A 14,405-nucleotide genomic window follows, 5' to 3' on the forward strand; every position below is an offset into this window, starting at 1 on the left:
AATAGCCAAGGGAAGAGAAAGCGTGTGTTTGGGAGAAGCAAGTGACCACTGGGTGCCTGGGACAATCCTCCCATGCCCTGACCCAACTCTCTCAGTTTCACCCATACCCTGTTTCTTCCCATCCCGTCCCATCCCATACCGTCCCATCCCATCCTGTTCCGTCCCATCCCGTCCCATCCCGTCCCATCCCATCCCATCCCATCCCATCCCATCCCATCCCATCCCATCCCATCCCATCCCATCCCACCCCATCCCGTCCCATCCCGTCCCATCCCGTCCCATCCCATCCAACCTTCTCTACCAGACAAATCTGGAACAAATCGACTCAGAGGCAGCTTTTTATAGTTTTTGCTTGTTGATTTTTTTTTAGGTTTTTTCTTGGTTTTGTTTTTTTTTAAATAAGAAATTTATTGCAAATATAGAAATTGATTTTCTCCATACAGGAATCTCCGAGTTGAGGAAAAACGATTTCGTGCCATTCAGTTTTAAAACAGGAAAAGAAGGAAAGAGAGAAAAAAAATAAAGAACAAGAAAGAAATACAATTCTAAAAGAAGAAAAGAAAATAAATTCAAAAAATAAGAAGAAAGTAAAGAATGTAACTCCAACTTAAATTTGTCCATACACAACCGGGGGGTCACAGGGTTGTTACGGAAGGAGGAACACCAAAGAGGCCACAAGGAGCCAGTCCCAGCAGCTGCCTCCCAGGCCCTTCCTTACATTCACGGGCTGACACCCCCTTCTCTGTGCCCGGCAGCTGCCCGCCCCTTCCCACCCCCTCACCCCAGACGCTGTGCTTGTGGATGGACCAGCCGTACCAGCCCTGGAGGGTCTGGCCTGACCCGGACAGGCTCTTCCTCTTCCCCCTGGGAAGGTGGAGAGCAGGAAGGTGGGACAGGCCAGCCAGGAGCAAGGCCTCACAGTGGCGGTGGTAGTTACGGGGAGGCAAAGGCCAAGCTGAACGCGCGGGGATGGGGCATCAGAGGGGGCCATACAGGGGGAGGAGGGAACTCGACCCCTGCTGGGGCAGGGAGGAGAAGGAGCAGGAGAAGAGGGACAAGGAGATGCCAGGCAGAGGATGCCCTCTCTCCACTCAGGGACGGGGTGGGTTGGGGCAGCCCTGCAGAGAGCTGCCCTAGTAGGATGGCAGGGACAGAGACACCTCCCCAGGGCGCGTGGGGGGACAGCCAAGGGCAGGCAGACCGAGAACGCCCCTCACAGTACAAGGCCAAAGCGGCTGAGGGACGGGGCTGGGAATGCGTGCGTGTGTAGGGGGGACACAACAGGTGCTCCCCTCTGTCCCTTCTCTGGGGAAGGACCTAAGAACACCTGCTCAGACTGGGTGGGCAGGGCACGGCTGAGGTGGGGCAGGCTCCACCAGCCCTACAAGAAACCCCCATAGCCCGGTGTGGGGTGGCACAAAGTGTCCGTCCCTCACCAAGCCACCCTGAGGAAGTTCCCTCCTGCTCAGATAGTGGAAGGGCAGCAGGCTGGCTCCAGCAAGAGGACACAGCTCCATGAGGGTCTTCTTGACTGCATCTTGTGTGGAAGGAGGTGGTGATAGTGGAAGGGATGTTCTCCAGGCTCCTGGAGGCTGTGTGTCCTTCCTGATGTAGCTGAGCTTTCCAGTCAGCAACAAGCATGGCAAGTGTGCTTTTGGGGCTTGGGTCCAGCTCCTACCCAGATGGCAGCTGCCCACCCTGTAGCACTGAGCTCTGCCCTACAGAGAGGGGTCACAGCTCATCATGAAGTCTGCTCAGATTGTTTTCTCCAGGCACTGCTGACTTATTCCCCACCTCCTCTCAGAGAGCCTTCACCCCTGCACTCAATCCTTTTCCTTGCTGTTCCCTTTGTCCCTTTATCATCCCATTCTTTCCACTGTAGCTATCTCTTCCCCAGGTCTTTCAGCCTGTCCCTCTTCTACACCTTCTCCATCTCCCTCTACCTGTTACCTCCTTGTCTCACCACTCCTTGGTCTCACCATACCTTATTCACCCCTACTGTGTCTGCCCCTCGTCTCTTTCTCAGCTCCTTTTCCACCTTCCTCCTGCATCTTCCCCTCCTTCCTTCAAGCCTGCCAGGCAGAGCCTCCTCCAGCCAAGAAGGCTGATTAGCATTGCAAACACACAGAGGCCTCCTCAGCCCGACATAATTCTTCATTTGTCAGTCATGAATATTTCACACCTGCCTCAAGAGGGATTTATTCAGTATGGAAGAGTGGGGAGGGGGAGAAGAGAACATGGTACTGCAGCATAAACTGGGGCAGCACCAGCAGATATGGGAAAGATCTCTGCCCCACTGTGAGGAACAGAGTCTCACCTTCACTCCCCTGGGTGCAGGACCCCAGCCCAGGCTTCTCCCCAAGGCTGTTCTTGGGACTTGAGGGCAGGGCTGCACCCAACCTCATTCCTCACTCTCCACAATGTCCAGTGAGGTGAACCAAACCCCTGTTTCCTCTGCCAAGAGTTACCAAACCAGAAATAAAGTATGAAAGAGTTTGGGCTTGGTTTGGCCCCAGAAGTCCACTTTGCCCTGGGAGAAGGCAGCATTGAGGGACTTGCCAAAGCCAAGCCTCAGAGGCCTTAGAAACATCAGGCAGTTTCTCCACATTTTGCCAACACAGAGGTTTTTGAGGCCTCTCCCTCTGTCAGGCCAGCCACGGCGGAGAATGCATAGGATAGACCTAATTCAGAGGTCCATGCAACCAATAAGAGGAAGGTGGTAGGACATCTTCCAAGTGATTGAAATCAGCTGCACATCAAGTTTTCACTGTATCAGAGGTTTCTCTTCAGCTAAAGCACTCCACGTTCCCTCAAGAATAACCTTGCTTTTTGGGAAAGAGCAATCAGGGCAAAGGGAGGGTGGTGACCATTTCTCTTACAAGATCTACCTTGACAGGCCTCACTCCTGTTCCTCAATAACAAGGAGAAACGATGGCCACTAGAAAGAGCAGGCCTTTGGTATATAACACCTACCCCTTTACACACATGACTGAAAAGCAGCTGAGAGACCACGTTTGGAGCAAGGGAAAGGGGGACACTGGAAAGAAGAAGGAATGAGGTTTATGGGGTGATTGGTTTGGGTTCTCCTTGGGGTATGTTCCATCTCAGACTGGTAGGAGTCTCTCATAAAATCACATCAGAGATCAATGAAAGGAGCAGAGAAAACAGGGACAAGGACAGGAGAGACTTGGAGGGAGGAGGTTAAACTCCAACAAACTGGCACATACACAACAGGTGTTTGCTCAGAAAAATACAGTAAAATTGTCATGCAAATAGAACGTTAAATCTGCTTTCCTCCAACAGGGCTGGCATCACTTTGTGAGCCCTCATCCTGAGGGAGGGAGCAGGACAAAGAAGTAGGGAGGAGGAAGGAAGGTGAGACACTTTGTTCCCCTTCCTTGCCCTCTTCCTCCCACAGAACAGTCCATCTTGTGCAAACTTCATCCAATGGTTTGAAATGGGGGCTACAGCTGGGAGAGAAATGACTTTTCCCTCCTATCGAGCCTTACCCCCACCAGAGAAAAAAGAAGGGCCTGATGATAGCTGTATCCCTGACCTTTCTTTTCTGCCTCATTGAGGTGCTGAGGGGAAAAAGCAGAAACCTTTATAAGTTAATGCTCCCCCTAAAGTATTGACTGAGCAGAACTGTTCACAAGACCACACGGCAGAGAAGCACAGGGAAGGAAGAGTTGGAGAGAGGAACCAGACTCCATCCCCCCTAGCCTGTCATCCCCCTTTTTCTCATCAGTTCTGTGCCCCAGCCATTAGTCTTTTCTGCTTGGATGGTTGCCGTGCTGGAAGACCACTGAGCTTGCCCTGTGTGGTAGCTGGGGATCTCTCTCTTGTGCCTAAGCATCTCTCACAGCATTTACCTGTCTTGGTTTGCTGCACAGCCCCAACATGGAGGGACAGCTGCCAGCAGTGATGTGACTTTGATTTGTGACTTCCCTTCATCCTCCTGCATCCAGGTGCACACACACATGTGCACACACACCCCTTCCTCTGGGTTGGATTGGCTCTTACCGTGTGGAGTCAGTCCCACAAACACCTCTGGACTCAAGGCAAAATAGTGCTTTGACTGTGGGAAAGCAGGCTGACAGTGAAAAGTCTGAAGCAATGGGGTCAGGACCTGGCTTAGGATTGTTACCATCAGCATCCCTACAAGGAAGAAACTCCACAGATCTTCATAGGTTTACACTCTGGGGATACCTGCTCTGGTTTTCAGGCATCAGACTCTGCCTACTGCTCCACCTCACTTACAGACAGTGAAATTGTCATGTGTGGCACAGAAGCCAGCTCTCACAGCTGGCATTGCTACTACCTGGCAGATAACAGGCAAGTTCTCTGCATGCAGAATGTAAATCCCTCCTAGAGAAGCTCCTACACCCTCATCCTTCTCCCAGGGCCCCCAAAAACACTGGGTCTTCTGAGGAGCACCTCAAAGAGGAAATAACTACTCAGGGAAGGCCAACAAAACATAGGCCCTCACCCTCATCCTGATAGAGGTGAACTATGGTCAAGTGTTGGGCAGATCATGGAAAGGAGGCTCACTGTGCTGCATAAAGATAAGTTCAGCAGGCAGCCTCCCTGCCTGACAGAAAAATACTGGGGGAGATAGTGCCAAGATTGTGCTTTATTGCATTGCTCAAAAATGGGAATAGGTGGAGAGGGCAGTAGGCTTATTGTCAAGTGTGACAGATTTTCTATGCAAGAGGCAGAGGCTGGGATCTAGCAAGTGAAACTGGGATTTTGTCAAGACATGACAGGATCCCTAAGAAAAGTTTGTCACACCTGTGAGGATTAGGAGATGATGTGTTGTTCTCGCTCTCACGAGGGCATCTAAGTAGTCAAAGAAACATTGCCATCCAGATGCTGGAGTCCTCCTCTATCCTGGCACACACAGTGTGGCTGCACACCTAAGGGAGCTTCTTCCAGGCCATACTTCTTGGGCTACTCCCAGGCCCCATTCTCACATCCCATTTGTTTCCTGTGCTCCTGTGCTCACCCTAGGCTGTCCCCTATCCGTGCCAGAACGTCCATAGCCTATACAAGAGAAAGACTCTTTGTGAGGCCAACCCAGTAAGGTGAGCAGCTGAAATCCTGTCCTTCACATTCACCTGGAAGTGAGGAGGTTGGATGATACTCTTCCCATGGACACCCACCCCACAGCCCATGGTGTAAATCAGTTGGGAAGAGCTGCAGAGGCTTCAAGGAGAACTTGCTCTGCTGAGGTCCTCCCCAAGTCCCTTCCTCACAGTAAAGGGGACATGAACAGAGAGTTTTAAACTGACTAGACAAGGGCAGACTGAGCATAGGCAGGTGGGGTGAAGAGGACCTCTGACCTGTAACACTCACGGAGAAATGGGAACCCCATACACCTCTGATAGACCAGACCTTCCTGCCTTTTCCTCCACCACTCCTTGAGGACCTGGCTTGCCATGCCAAAGAGAATATTCACAACCTGTTTCTCCCCATCAACTGGCAGAAAACTGGCTCTGAGAAGGCCTGGAGAATGCCCGTCCCTCCATACTGCTGGTGTTCATCAGCAGCAATGTGGCAGGAGAAGGGAAGGAGGAAGAGCAGCAAGGGCACAGAGCCTCTTATACGGCAGGTCCTACCCACCTTGGTCCTTCACATCTCTTCTCCTTCCTCTGAGGAGGACGGAGGTTTGTGAAGTATCTGAACAAGAAGTTCAAGTCCAGGGACCCTTAACAGAGAGGATAGGGAAGGGCAAAGGAAAAGAAGGGAGGGAACTTCTTCCAGCAATTCCCATCTTTTTTGGAAGGGGACAGGAGAAAGAGAAAAGCCTCCACTGCTAAAGAAAATGAGGGAAAAAGTTAGTGATGGAAGATTTGGCATAGCAGGTGTACAAGGTGGACAAGGAATCTTTCTAAACCAAAGTCCTTCCTTCCCACCCAAAAGAAAAAATCAGCCTTCAACAGGAACAGAAAGATGAATAGTTCACAGCTGAGTTTCATGCCCAGTGAGTGTCCATCTTTGCCCTTCTCCTACCACCACTGCCACCCACTCCCAGGCCATTCCCACCCACCCACATTCCAACATTGTTACCACAGTGTCAGTGCAGGGCGCTCCTCCCAGCCATCTGTGGGCAGAACAATGGTCCCCGTAACACAGTAGAGACAATTCGGCGTGTGCGTGTGTGTGTGTGTGTGTGTGTGTGTGTGTGTGTGTGTGTCAGTGTGTGTGTCTGTGTAAGAGTTGTTGTAAACTTTAAGAAAAGGTTTTGTCAGTTTTATATTTGTCAGGAGTATTTTGTTGTTGGTTTATTTTTCACAGTCAAGTGGCTTTTTTTTCTGGTTGTTGGAGGGGGCGGGGGGTCTTGGTTTGTATTGTTTCCTTTTGAGGAAGAGTCACAGCTTCTGCTGAGCAGAGACTCCTTTCCAGTAATCCAGGATGTCATGCAGATCCTCGTCCTTGGCAAATTGAACTTTCTTCCGCAGGGCATGCCCAGCTGCCATGTAAACCTCCTCCCTGTGATGCTTCTTGTAAGGCCGGAATCGCTCCCAGATCTTGTGGGTGCTCTCTGAGGAGTACTCAGGGCTGGAGGAGTAGCCCGAGAAGTAGTGTCTGGGGGAGAGCTGGGAGTACGTGGAGTCTCGCTTGGACCGGGACAGTGGCTTGAGGAATGACACCCGCTGGCTCAAGGTGTCAGCGCTCTCCTCATAGTACAGGGCCGGGAAGGAGTGACGGTGCTCGCTGCAATGGTAAGAAGGCTTGACCTCCAAGTGGTGGATGGCGCTCGGAGACACCAAGGGAAGACGATCCAAAGGGCTGTTTAGTGGGCTGCCCTTCTCAATGTATTTGGAGTCAGACTTGCTGAGTGGCGGGTGGTCAGGCACATCCAAGCTAAAGACCTTGGCGCTCTTGATGGAGCCACTAGAGGAGACACTGCAGGTCTTTCTGGCCACAGCAGCATCAGCACTGAGCTGGCGCTGCAAAGGGTGGTGGGAGCTTTCTTTGTAGGGTGGGGAAAGAAAGCTGGGCCGTTCTAGCCCAGTCGAGGAGCCGGCTGGGATGGACTGGCACTCAAAGGCCATATCTGAGTCAACACCAGTCCCACCACCCAGGAAAGATGCTGTGTCCAGCTTGAGGGCATCAATACAGTTGTTGATGATCTGGTTGACCTTGTCTACCTCCTTGGCTATAGTAGAGATCTCAGCAGCTGAGCCTTGCCCATTGTCAAGCTCCCTCAGGTCCTCATCTCGCTGGGTTCTCTCCAGCCCATCCCCACCACCTGTCCGCACCTCAATGTAGTTACCTTTAGTGGTGACTTTGGGAGTCTCCATCCCAGCATCCATTGACTTCGATGGGGGCAACTTCTCCCCAATCATGGAAGGGATGGAGGACATCCGTGAGACAGGAATGACAGGTGGCTCACCCAGCTTCTGGGAAGGATGGACCATGGTACTGGTATCAATATCTGATCCATAGCGCATTTCTAGAATGGTCTTTTTGACATTGAGCGACTTCTGTTTCTCCTCCTGCATCCTCCGCTTCCGCAGGCAGTAGTACACCACCCCCAGGACAATGACCATCCCAAAGAGGCAACCCAGGGTGGTCATAATATAGTGTGTAGTGGTGGAAGTACTGGAAATAGGATCCTCCCTGCCTTTGCTCCGGGTTGCAAAGGTCAGGCAAGTATGATTGTAACGCCTGTTGTTGCGGATAGAGGCCACACAGAATGTATAATCAGTATGGGCCTTCAGCTTGTTGACAGTGACATATTCCTTCTTGCTCTTCAGTGTTGCTATGTCAGAAACGTAGCTGTTGTTGTATTGCACCAGCACATACATCTTACTGTAGGGCATAGGGATGGTGACCATCAGGATGGCTGAAGTGATTGTGACGTCATGTAGTTTGATGCTGGGACTGAAGGAGGAGTCAGTGGTGGAAGAGGCTGGAGGCTTGACTGAGAGAAAATCCCCAGGGCTGATGGCTGACCCCTCATCCAGATCTCGCTGGGAGTCAGGGGTGTAAGGAGTTGGGTTGACCCTGGAGAGGGAGGGGATGGTGCCCCCTCTGCACATGGACTGGAAGATGGTGATGGCATTGCGGTTGTGGTGAGGCCGTGGCACCAGAAGCGGATACCCGGCAAACTCTCGTGGAGTCTCACACTGGAGGCGGTCATAGTTCTTGGTGACGTTGTTGAAGAGAGCCAGCCAGTTAAGGAAGCCATAGAGGCTACAGTCACAGTTGAAGGGGTTGCCAGCCAGCTCGCACACCATCAGGTTGCTCAAGCTGGTGAAAGTGTTGCCCTCCAGACGGCTGAGGCGGTTGGATGACAGGTCAATGCTAATCAAGCTGGGGCACTCAGAGAAGGCAGTAGGGGTGACCAGCTCAATTAGGTTATGCTGCACAAAGAGGAACTGGAGGCGGGCCATGCCCCGCAACATGCCCTCTGTCAGGTTGGTGAGTTTGTTGTAGCCCAGCTGTAGGACCTGGAGGTTTGACTGACCCATGAAAGCCCCATCTTCAATGTAGGAGATCTCATTCTTGGTCAGGTTCAAATCAGTCAGGTTGCCGAAGCGGTTGAGGGAGGAGTACAGCACCACCTTGAGCTTGTTCTCGTTCAGGCGCAAGTCGTGCACCGTGCTGTTGATGTGCTGGGGGATGGTCTCATACGGGGGCTGATTCTGGCTGCAGATGGCCAGCCACACATACCCCTTGTCCCCCTCAATCAGCCAGCAGTCACCTCGCACGGTGCTGGGGGAAAACAAGCAGAGCAGGGCAGCTGCCCACAACCCCAGGCACAGCATGGTCTGCAGTGGTGCCCTCATCAGGATGGGGGAAAAGAAATCCCCAACAAAAACCAACGCCAAATCTCAGAACAACAGCAAAAAGAAACTAGGGGGCAAAAACGGGGGTTTAACAATGGAAGGGAATGAGCACCCCAGTCCTATGAGATGTCATCACCATAATTTCTTCTTGCCCTCTGGGTCAATCCAGGAGCATAGAGGAAGGGGAACACATGCAATATTCTTCCAGAACACCCAAAAGCTATGACCATGGATGTTTGGTCCGGAAGGGAACTACCTTGTGCTTCTTTTCTAAACAAAAATTCAGGCCGAGGATAATGAATCTTCTTTGATGCTCATGAGCGACTCACACACTTTTTCCCCTTTTCTCCCCTCCCACCCACCCCCCACCCACACCAAACCCACCCCAAAACAAACCCAAGTCCTCCCCCTCTAGTCTTCCCCCGCCCCTCCACAGTGTGATTTGGAAGAACAAGGCAGGGCTGCCTCCCGTGCCGCTCACGCTCCCTTGGTTTCTACTCCTTCTCTTCCTTCTTTCCTGGGTTCCCTCTGAGAAGCTTCAGAGCTTCGGATCAAACATGTCGAAAACAAAAATACAGAGAAGGAAAGAGCAAGTGTGCATGAGAGAGATCCATCTGTCACTGGAATCTGGAAAAGAAAACACAAAAGACAACAAGAGGCATCATTTGGAAAGGTCTTTGAGATAAGTGTATAGACAGCAATGTTTCATGAGAAGAGGGAGATGGGGAAGAGACACCTTAAGGGGGGTGCAAGCAAGAGAGGTGTGGTACTGCCTGCCGTGCTGATAAGCCTTTGAGGAGGGAACCCTCACAATGTATAATGTCATATCAGGGATATGCAGAAGGGTATCTGGGCTCCCTTAAGTAGTGTGATCACAGCCAGGGACCCGGGGGAAGGCAGTGGCGTGGGAGTAGAGGGGAAGGGAAAGGAGAGTGGGAAACATAAAGCTGTTATTGCGGGGGCTCAAAACCCCTAGTGTAAACAAAGGCAAGCCCCAAGCACAGCCAAAGCCATGAAATTTCAGCTGCCTGGAAATGATGTACACAGAATGCATGAAGCAGGGAAAATGCAGACAAGCTTCTCCCCCCACCCCCTCCAAAAAAGCCAAACACTTTTTTTCTTTCCTTCCTTCCTTGATGCAAGAGGGATAAATAATTCAAACCACGTGTAACCACTTCTGCTCTAAAAATTGTTCCTGACTCTTGGTGCATGGACAAGGCTGTTGAGGTGAACCAGTCTGGCTTGAGCACAGTGGAGGGGGAGGGTGGGGAGCAGGCAGTGTGTCAAATACCAGCCTCCAGTCTCTCACCGAACAATGCCAGAACTCCTAATCTGAAGCACATCACCCATCTACCCCCCATCAAAGAGTGGTGCACAGTTCACACCTTCGTACTTTACTACCTCTCCTTGGGGGCTATGAACACTGCCCCTTTGTATGAAAACACCTTGCAGACAAAGTGACATTTGCCAGTTAAACCACAATAAATGTATTTCTGGGCTCTGGGCAAGCTCCTGGTTCTGACTGCAAAACACAGCCTGGAGCACCTTTCTTTCCAGCTACAGCTTCAACCCTTCTCCCACTGTGCTGAGACAGGAGCCCGGCAGGGGTGTCCTCAGGCAGCACAGAGGAAATAATTTCATACAGTAGATAAAATACATGGGCACTCTGCTATTTTTTTTTTTAATTTTAATTTTGAGGAGAAATTTTTCTCTGTAAAAATACAGAGAAAAGGATCCTTGGTTAATGAAAACTAAAGATCCCCTCTTGCCCCTTTTATTTTGGGGGGAGGCTGCTCACTAAAGATATCGCTGAAGCTTCTGCTGCAAAAGCTGAACCAATTTCTAGCACAGAGACACAAAGGGCAGAAATAAAATAAAAGAAGATAAATGAAGGAGGAGTGAACCCTTGAGGAACAAGGCTTACGTCTGTGGAGAAATCTGAGCTGATTTGGGTCTGTGGAATTACCAGGCCAGCTGGATTAAGGGATCAGAGATAGTGTCACAGAGAAACACTTAAATATTCAATAATCCAAAAAGTAAAGCCAAGACCGAGAAGGGAAGGGGGAGAAGAGCTACACCAATGGAAAAGACAGAGAAAAACCCTCAATTCCCCACAGCTCATCGTCTGAGGCCACCAAACTCATGTCACTTATGATTGTCACGTGATAACCTTCAGCTGCTGCCTCAGCTTTGCCTCAGCCAGCAATGAAGCAGAAGGCAGAGGTTTTTACAGTCTGTTGATTTGTTTCTCAGTCTTGTAATCCAATGAGAAATAATTTCCTGATGCTGTTCCCCCAGATGCCAGCTAGGAGGCACATCTGGCTCTCCACAGGCTGGGACCCACAGATCTCTGATATTCCTCAGCACCAGTCCCTGCCTTGTTCCTCCATTTCCAGAGGTGACTCCATGCAGAGACACAGCCAATTCCCCACACCATCTCTGTCCCTTTACCTTTATCTCTACCGTTCCTTCACTTTGCCTGATTTTTTCCACTGAACAAAGGAGTGGCAGATACTATCATGCTTTTTGCACTTTGGTGCCCAAAGTATGTCCACCCCAAGCAGAGGCCAGGGGCACCCCCTAAGCACGGAGTGGAAAGATTTAGAGATTACAGATTTTAGCCACCATCCTTCTCTGAGCATTATGTTCTGGCCTGCCTATCTCACCTCACCAATTACTCTGCACAATATCCAGCTCCATACAGGAACATCCCAGCCCACTTGCTTTGACCCCTTCTGCTAGCGCAGACGTGTGCTGAAGTCACCATTGCCTGCTGTAGCTTGTTCATGGTGCACATGCACAGAGAGAAGCTCATGGCCAGGACCACATTCCTCTGCAGCAAACCCAGCAATCCCTGAGAGCCACCCCATCCCACTCAAGGAGCTGCAATCAGGCAGGACAGAGGGTTTGGAAGGGCAGATGTCCTCGTAGTCTGGAAAGGAAAGAGATGGGTTAGGGAATAGATAAGAAAAAAGGTGGTGTTTATCGTTGCTGTTTGCCAAAACCAAGGGGACCATGCAGAAATTCCTGCTTCCTGCCTACCTCCCACCTGGGCTGTGTCGCCTTGCCTCAGCCACAGGCCACAGGAAGGATCAAGCCACTCCTCAAGCCAAACTCATTGGTCCCCTTGGGTCCCCAAGGTAACCATGTATGAGAAATACACAGACCCTGATATTCTTCTCCCAATGGTTCCTGTCACCCCACCATCACGCTGGTTTTGAGGGCACTGAATCCAGCCCAATCCATGGCCTACTGCACCCCTGCCCATGGCCCAGCACCCCATTTCAGCTCAGCCCAACACCATCAAACCCTGCTACAGCTGTAGGAGTGCTGGTCTCCAACTCTACCACAGCCATGTCCTGCCCTCTAGGGAGCAGCTGCTCTCTGATCCAGGCAATCCATAGTCAAAGGGAGGGCAGGAATGAGGGGCAGCACTATTGCACTCCTCTAACTGTCCACAGCCAAAAAAACATAAATCACACAGCACCTGGAGTCCAGCAGCACAAGGAAGCAACACTCTGTCCTTTTTGCTGGCCTAAAAGGTGCTGACAATGGAGTTGGCTGTTTCCCTCTCTTGCTTCTCAGGCAACAGAGCAAGAAGGCACAGGACAGGGAAAGCAAGAATGAACAAATCCTGCACAGCAGAGAGCCAAGGAAGGGGGATGCAAGAGTTGTGGAGAACTTATGGGCAAGAGAAAGAGTTAGAACATGGGATATGCTTTATAAGGAAGGTACAAGATAACCACCTCCATGTGCTGGGCTTATTTAGTTGTAAGGTTCCAACACTCTTCAGTGTCACCCAAGATTTACAGCAAGCCCTTGGCTCTTGGCCATCCTCGTGTACGTGTGAACATGAAGGAACAGGAGTGACATGGCACCCATGAAAGCTGTGCTGTCCTTGGCTGGCATAAAGCCAGCCTATCAGCTCCCAAGTGATTTCCCTCTGCTTTACTCTCTATTAATGGATGTCCCAATGTTATTGGTGTTTATCTGTAGCATGTTGAAGAAGAGCAGAAGGCCACAGGGACAGTTCCATTGTTCAAAGGAAAGAAAAGAGAAGGGAAAGTGAAACAGAGGGCGGAGAGTCCGAAATCTGAGTCAGGAGGTAGGCGCCAATGGCCACAAACATCCCTTTGACTTGGAGCTCAAGGTAGCACAGGGGAAGACACAGGATTGAAGTCACTAGTGAGATGGCAGCATAAAATACAGCCAATGAAAGTATGGACAGGCAGGATAGGAGGCAGAGAGGCAAACTGGAGCCTGAGGGAGTGGAAGAACCAAAACTGAGAGAGAATACAAGGCAACCAGAAAAGTCACATACAGCTGCAATTTGGGCCTAAAATTCTGACCTTGTCAACCTTGCCCTCTTGGGGGCCCGTGCACTGGAAAAACCAGCACTTAATTCTACCATTGCTTAAACGGTGCTAAGAGCCTCCCATTTGAAATGCATGCATTAAAAACCTGCCAAACACTCTTGACTCCTCTTGGGACAACCCGAAACCAGGCCAAAGCTCCTGCTGCTTTCTTAAGCTTCATGCTGCAGCTGAGCATCATCCCTCTTCCCAGCTCAGTGTGCTGCCTGCTCCTGGCAGGCCTCAGGGCACAAACACCATCTCCAGGGGACTCTGCCTCCTCTTCTAGGCTTTAAGGTCCTTCCAGGATTTCTCTAACTACTTTCTTAAAGAGGAGCCTTTCCCAGGGGTGCTTGGCACTCAAAATTCACGCCTTACTTGAAGGGACTCTCCCTGTCTGCTGGGTAGTTTCTGTAATTCACAGTGTTCTAAGCATCACTGCAGCCACTCTAAATCACCACCCAGAGATTGTCCTTGCTTTTGCATCTGGCTCTAGTGGAAGCATAGTGCCATGGGAGAAGCTTGAAGCACAGCTGTGGCACTCACAGGATAGCAGTCCCTTCCTTCTCAGCCTTGCTTCTAGGGAATTATTGCAGGAGTTACCTTCAAGTCATGCAGCAAAGAACTTGTGACTGTGCCCATAGGTGCTCCAAAAGCTCTGACAAGTCTGGGACCAAGAGAAGAGGGAGCAGGAAGCCTGATGGCCGGTGGTTTTGTGGCATGGAAGACATTTGAGCACACATGAGTGAGAGAGAGAATGCCTTCTACTGTAGATTCTCTGATGTTCACCAAGGGTTGAGCTCCACAACACTCTTTCCTTTAATGGGTCTCAATGAAGGTTTCTTTCTCACATTCTCTCTTCTCTAATTTATCCCCTATCTTCATAGAACATCTTGCAGGAATTTTTTAAATTAGAACATTTTAAGAAAGTTATAAAAACTGAGTTATCTCTCAGTTCCATTCCAATGCACTGTTTGTTTAAAATCAGCCCTATAGCTTCAAAACTCCAGAGGTCAAAGAAGCTGTATAGCCACTCTAGAAAGTCATGTGACAAAAGGTGTTCCCATGTCACTAACCAGACAAAGCCTTCATCCCTTACAGGAGTTGAACTGAATTCAATGAGTCCTGCTGAAGGGTGTCCACTCAACCTTAGAGGCTCTGTGAATTTGGCAGAGTGTTGTTGCAAGAGAAATCTCATGCTTCAACTCTGGGCAGGTTCATTTCACTCTAAACAAATCCACAGTGCCTGCGGGTA

The 14,405-nt window shown here is 50.5% G+C and overlaps 1 protein-coding gene and 1 long non-coding RNA gene across 8 annotated transcripts in view; both read right to left on the reverse strand.

Moving 5' to 3' along the window:
* Positions 1-336: 336 nt before the first annotated feature.
* ELFN2 (extracellular leucine rich repeat and fibronectin type III domain containing 2) lies at positions 337-9,160 on the reverse strand. Its single transcript, XM_014268249.3, has one exon. The coding sequence runs from the start codon at positions 8,796-8,798 to the stop codon at positions 6,372-6,374; it is 2,427 nt and encodes an 808-aa protein (XP_014123724.1). The 5' UTR covers positions 8,799-9,160; the 3' UTR covers positions 337-6,371.
* A 28-nt stretch (positions 9,161-9,188) lies between these two features.
* Positions 9,189-14,405, reverse strand: part of LOC141728790 (uncharacterized) — a 50,649-nt gene continuing 45,432 nt past the window's right edge. For 4 of the 7 annotated variants that reach the window (XR_012580009.1, XR_012580008.1, XR_012580006.1 and 1 more), the window contains exon 4: positions 9,189-9,425. This is a non-coding gene — a long non-coding RNA (uncharacterized LOC141728790). The remainder of the gene's footprint in view (positions 9,426-14,405) is intronic. The other 3 variants (XR_012580005.1, XR_012580004.1, XR_012580003.1) reach the window with 2 other exon arrangements.

This window comes from Zonotrichia albicollis, chromosome 4 (genome assembly GCF_047830755.1).
Source record: "Zonotrichia albicollis isolate bZonAlb1 chromosome 4, bZonAlb1.hap1, whole genome shotgun sequence".
Taxonomy (NCBI): Eukaryota; Metazoa; Chordata; class Aves; order Passeriformes; family Passerellidae; genus Zonotrichia; species Zonotrichia albicollis.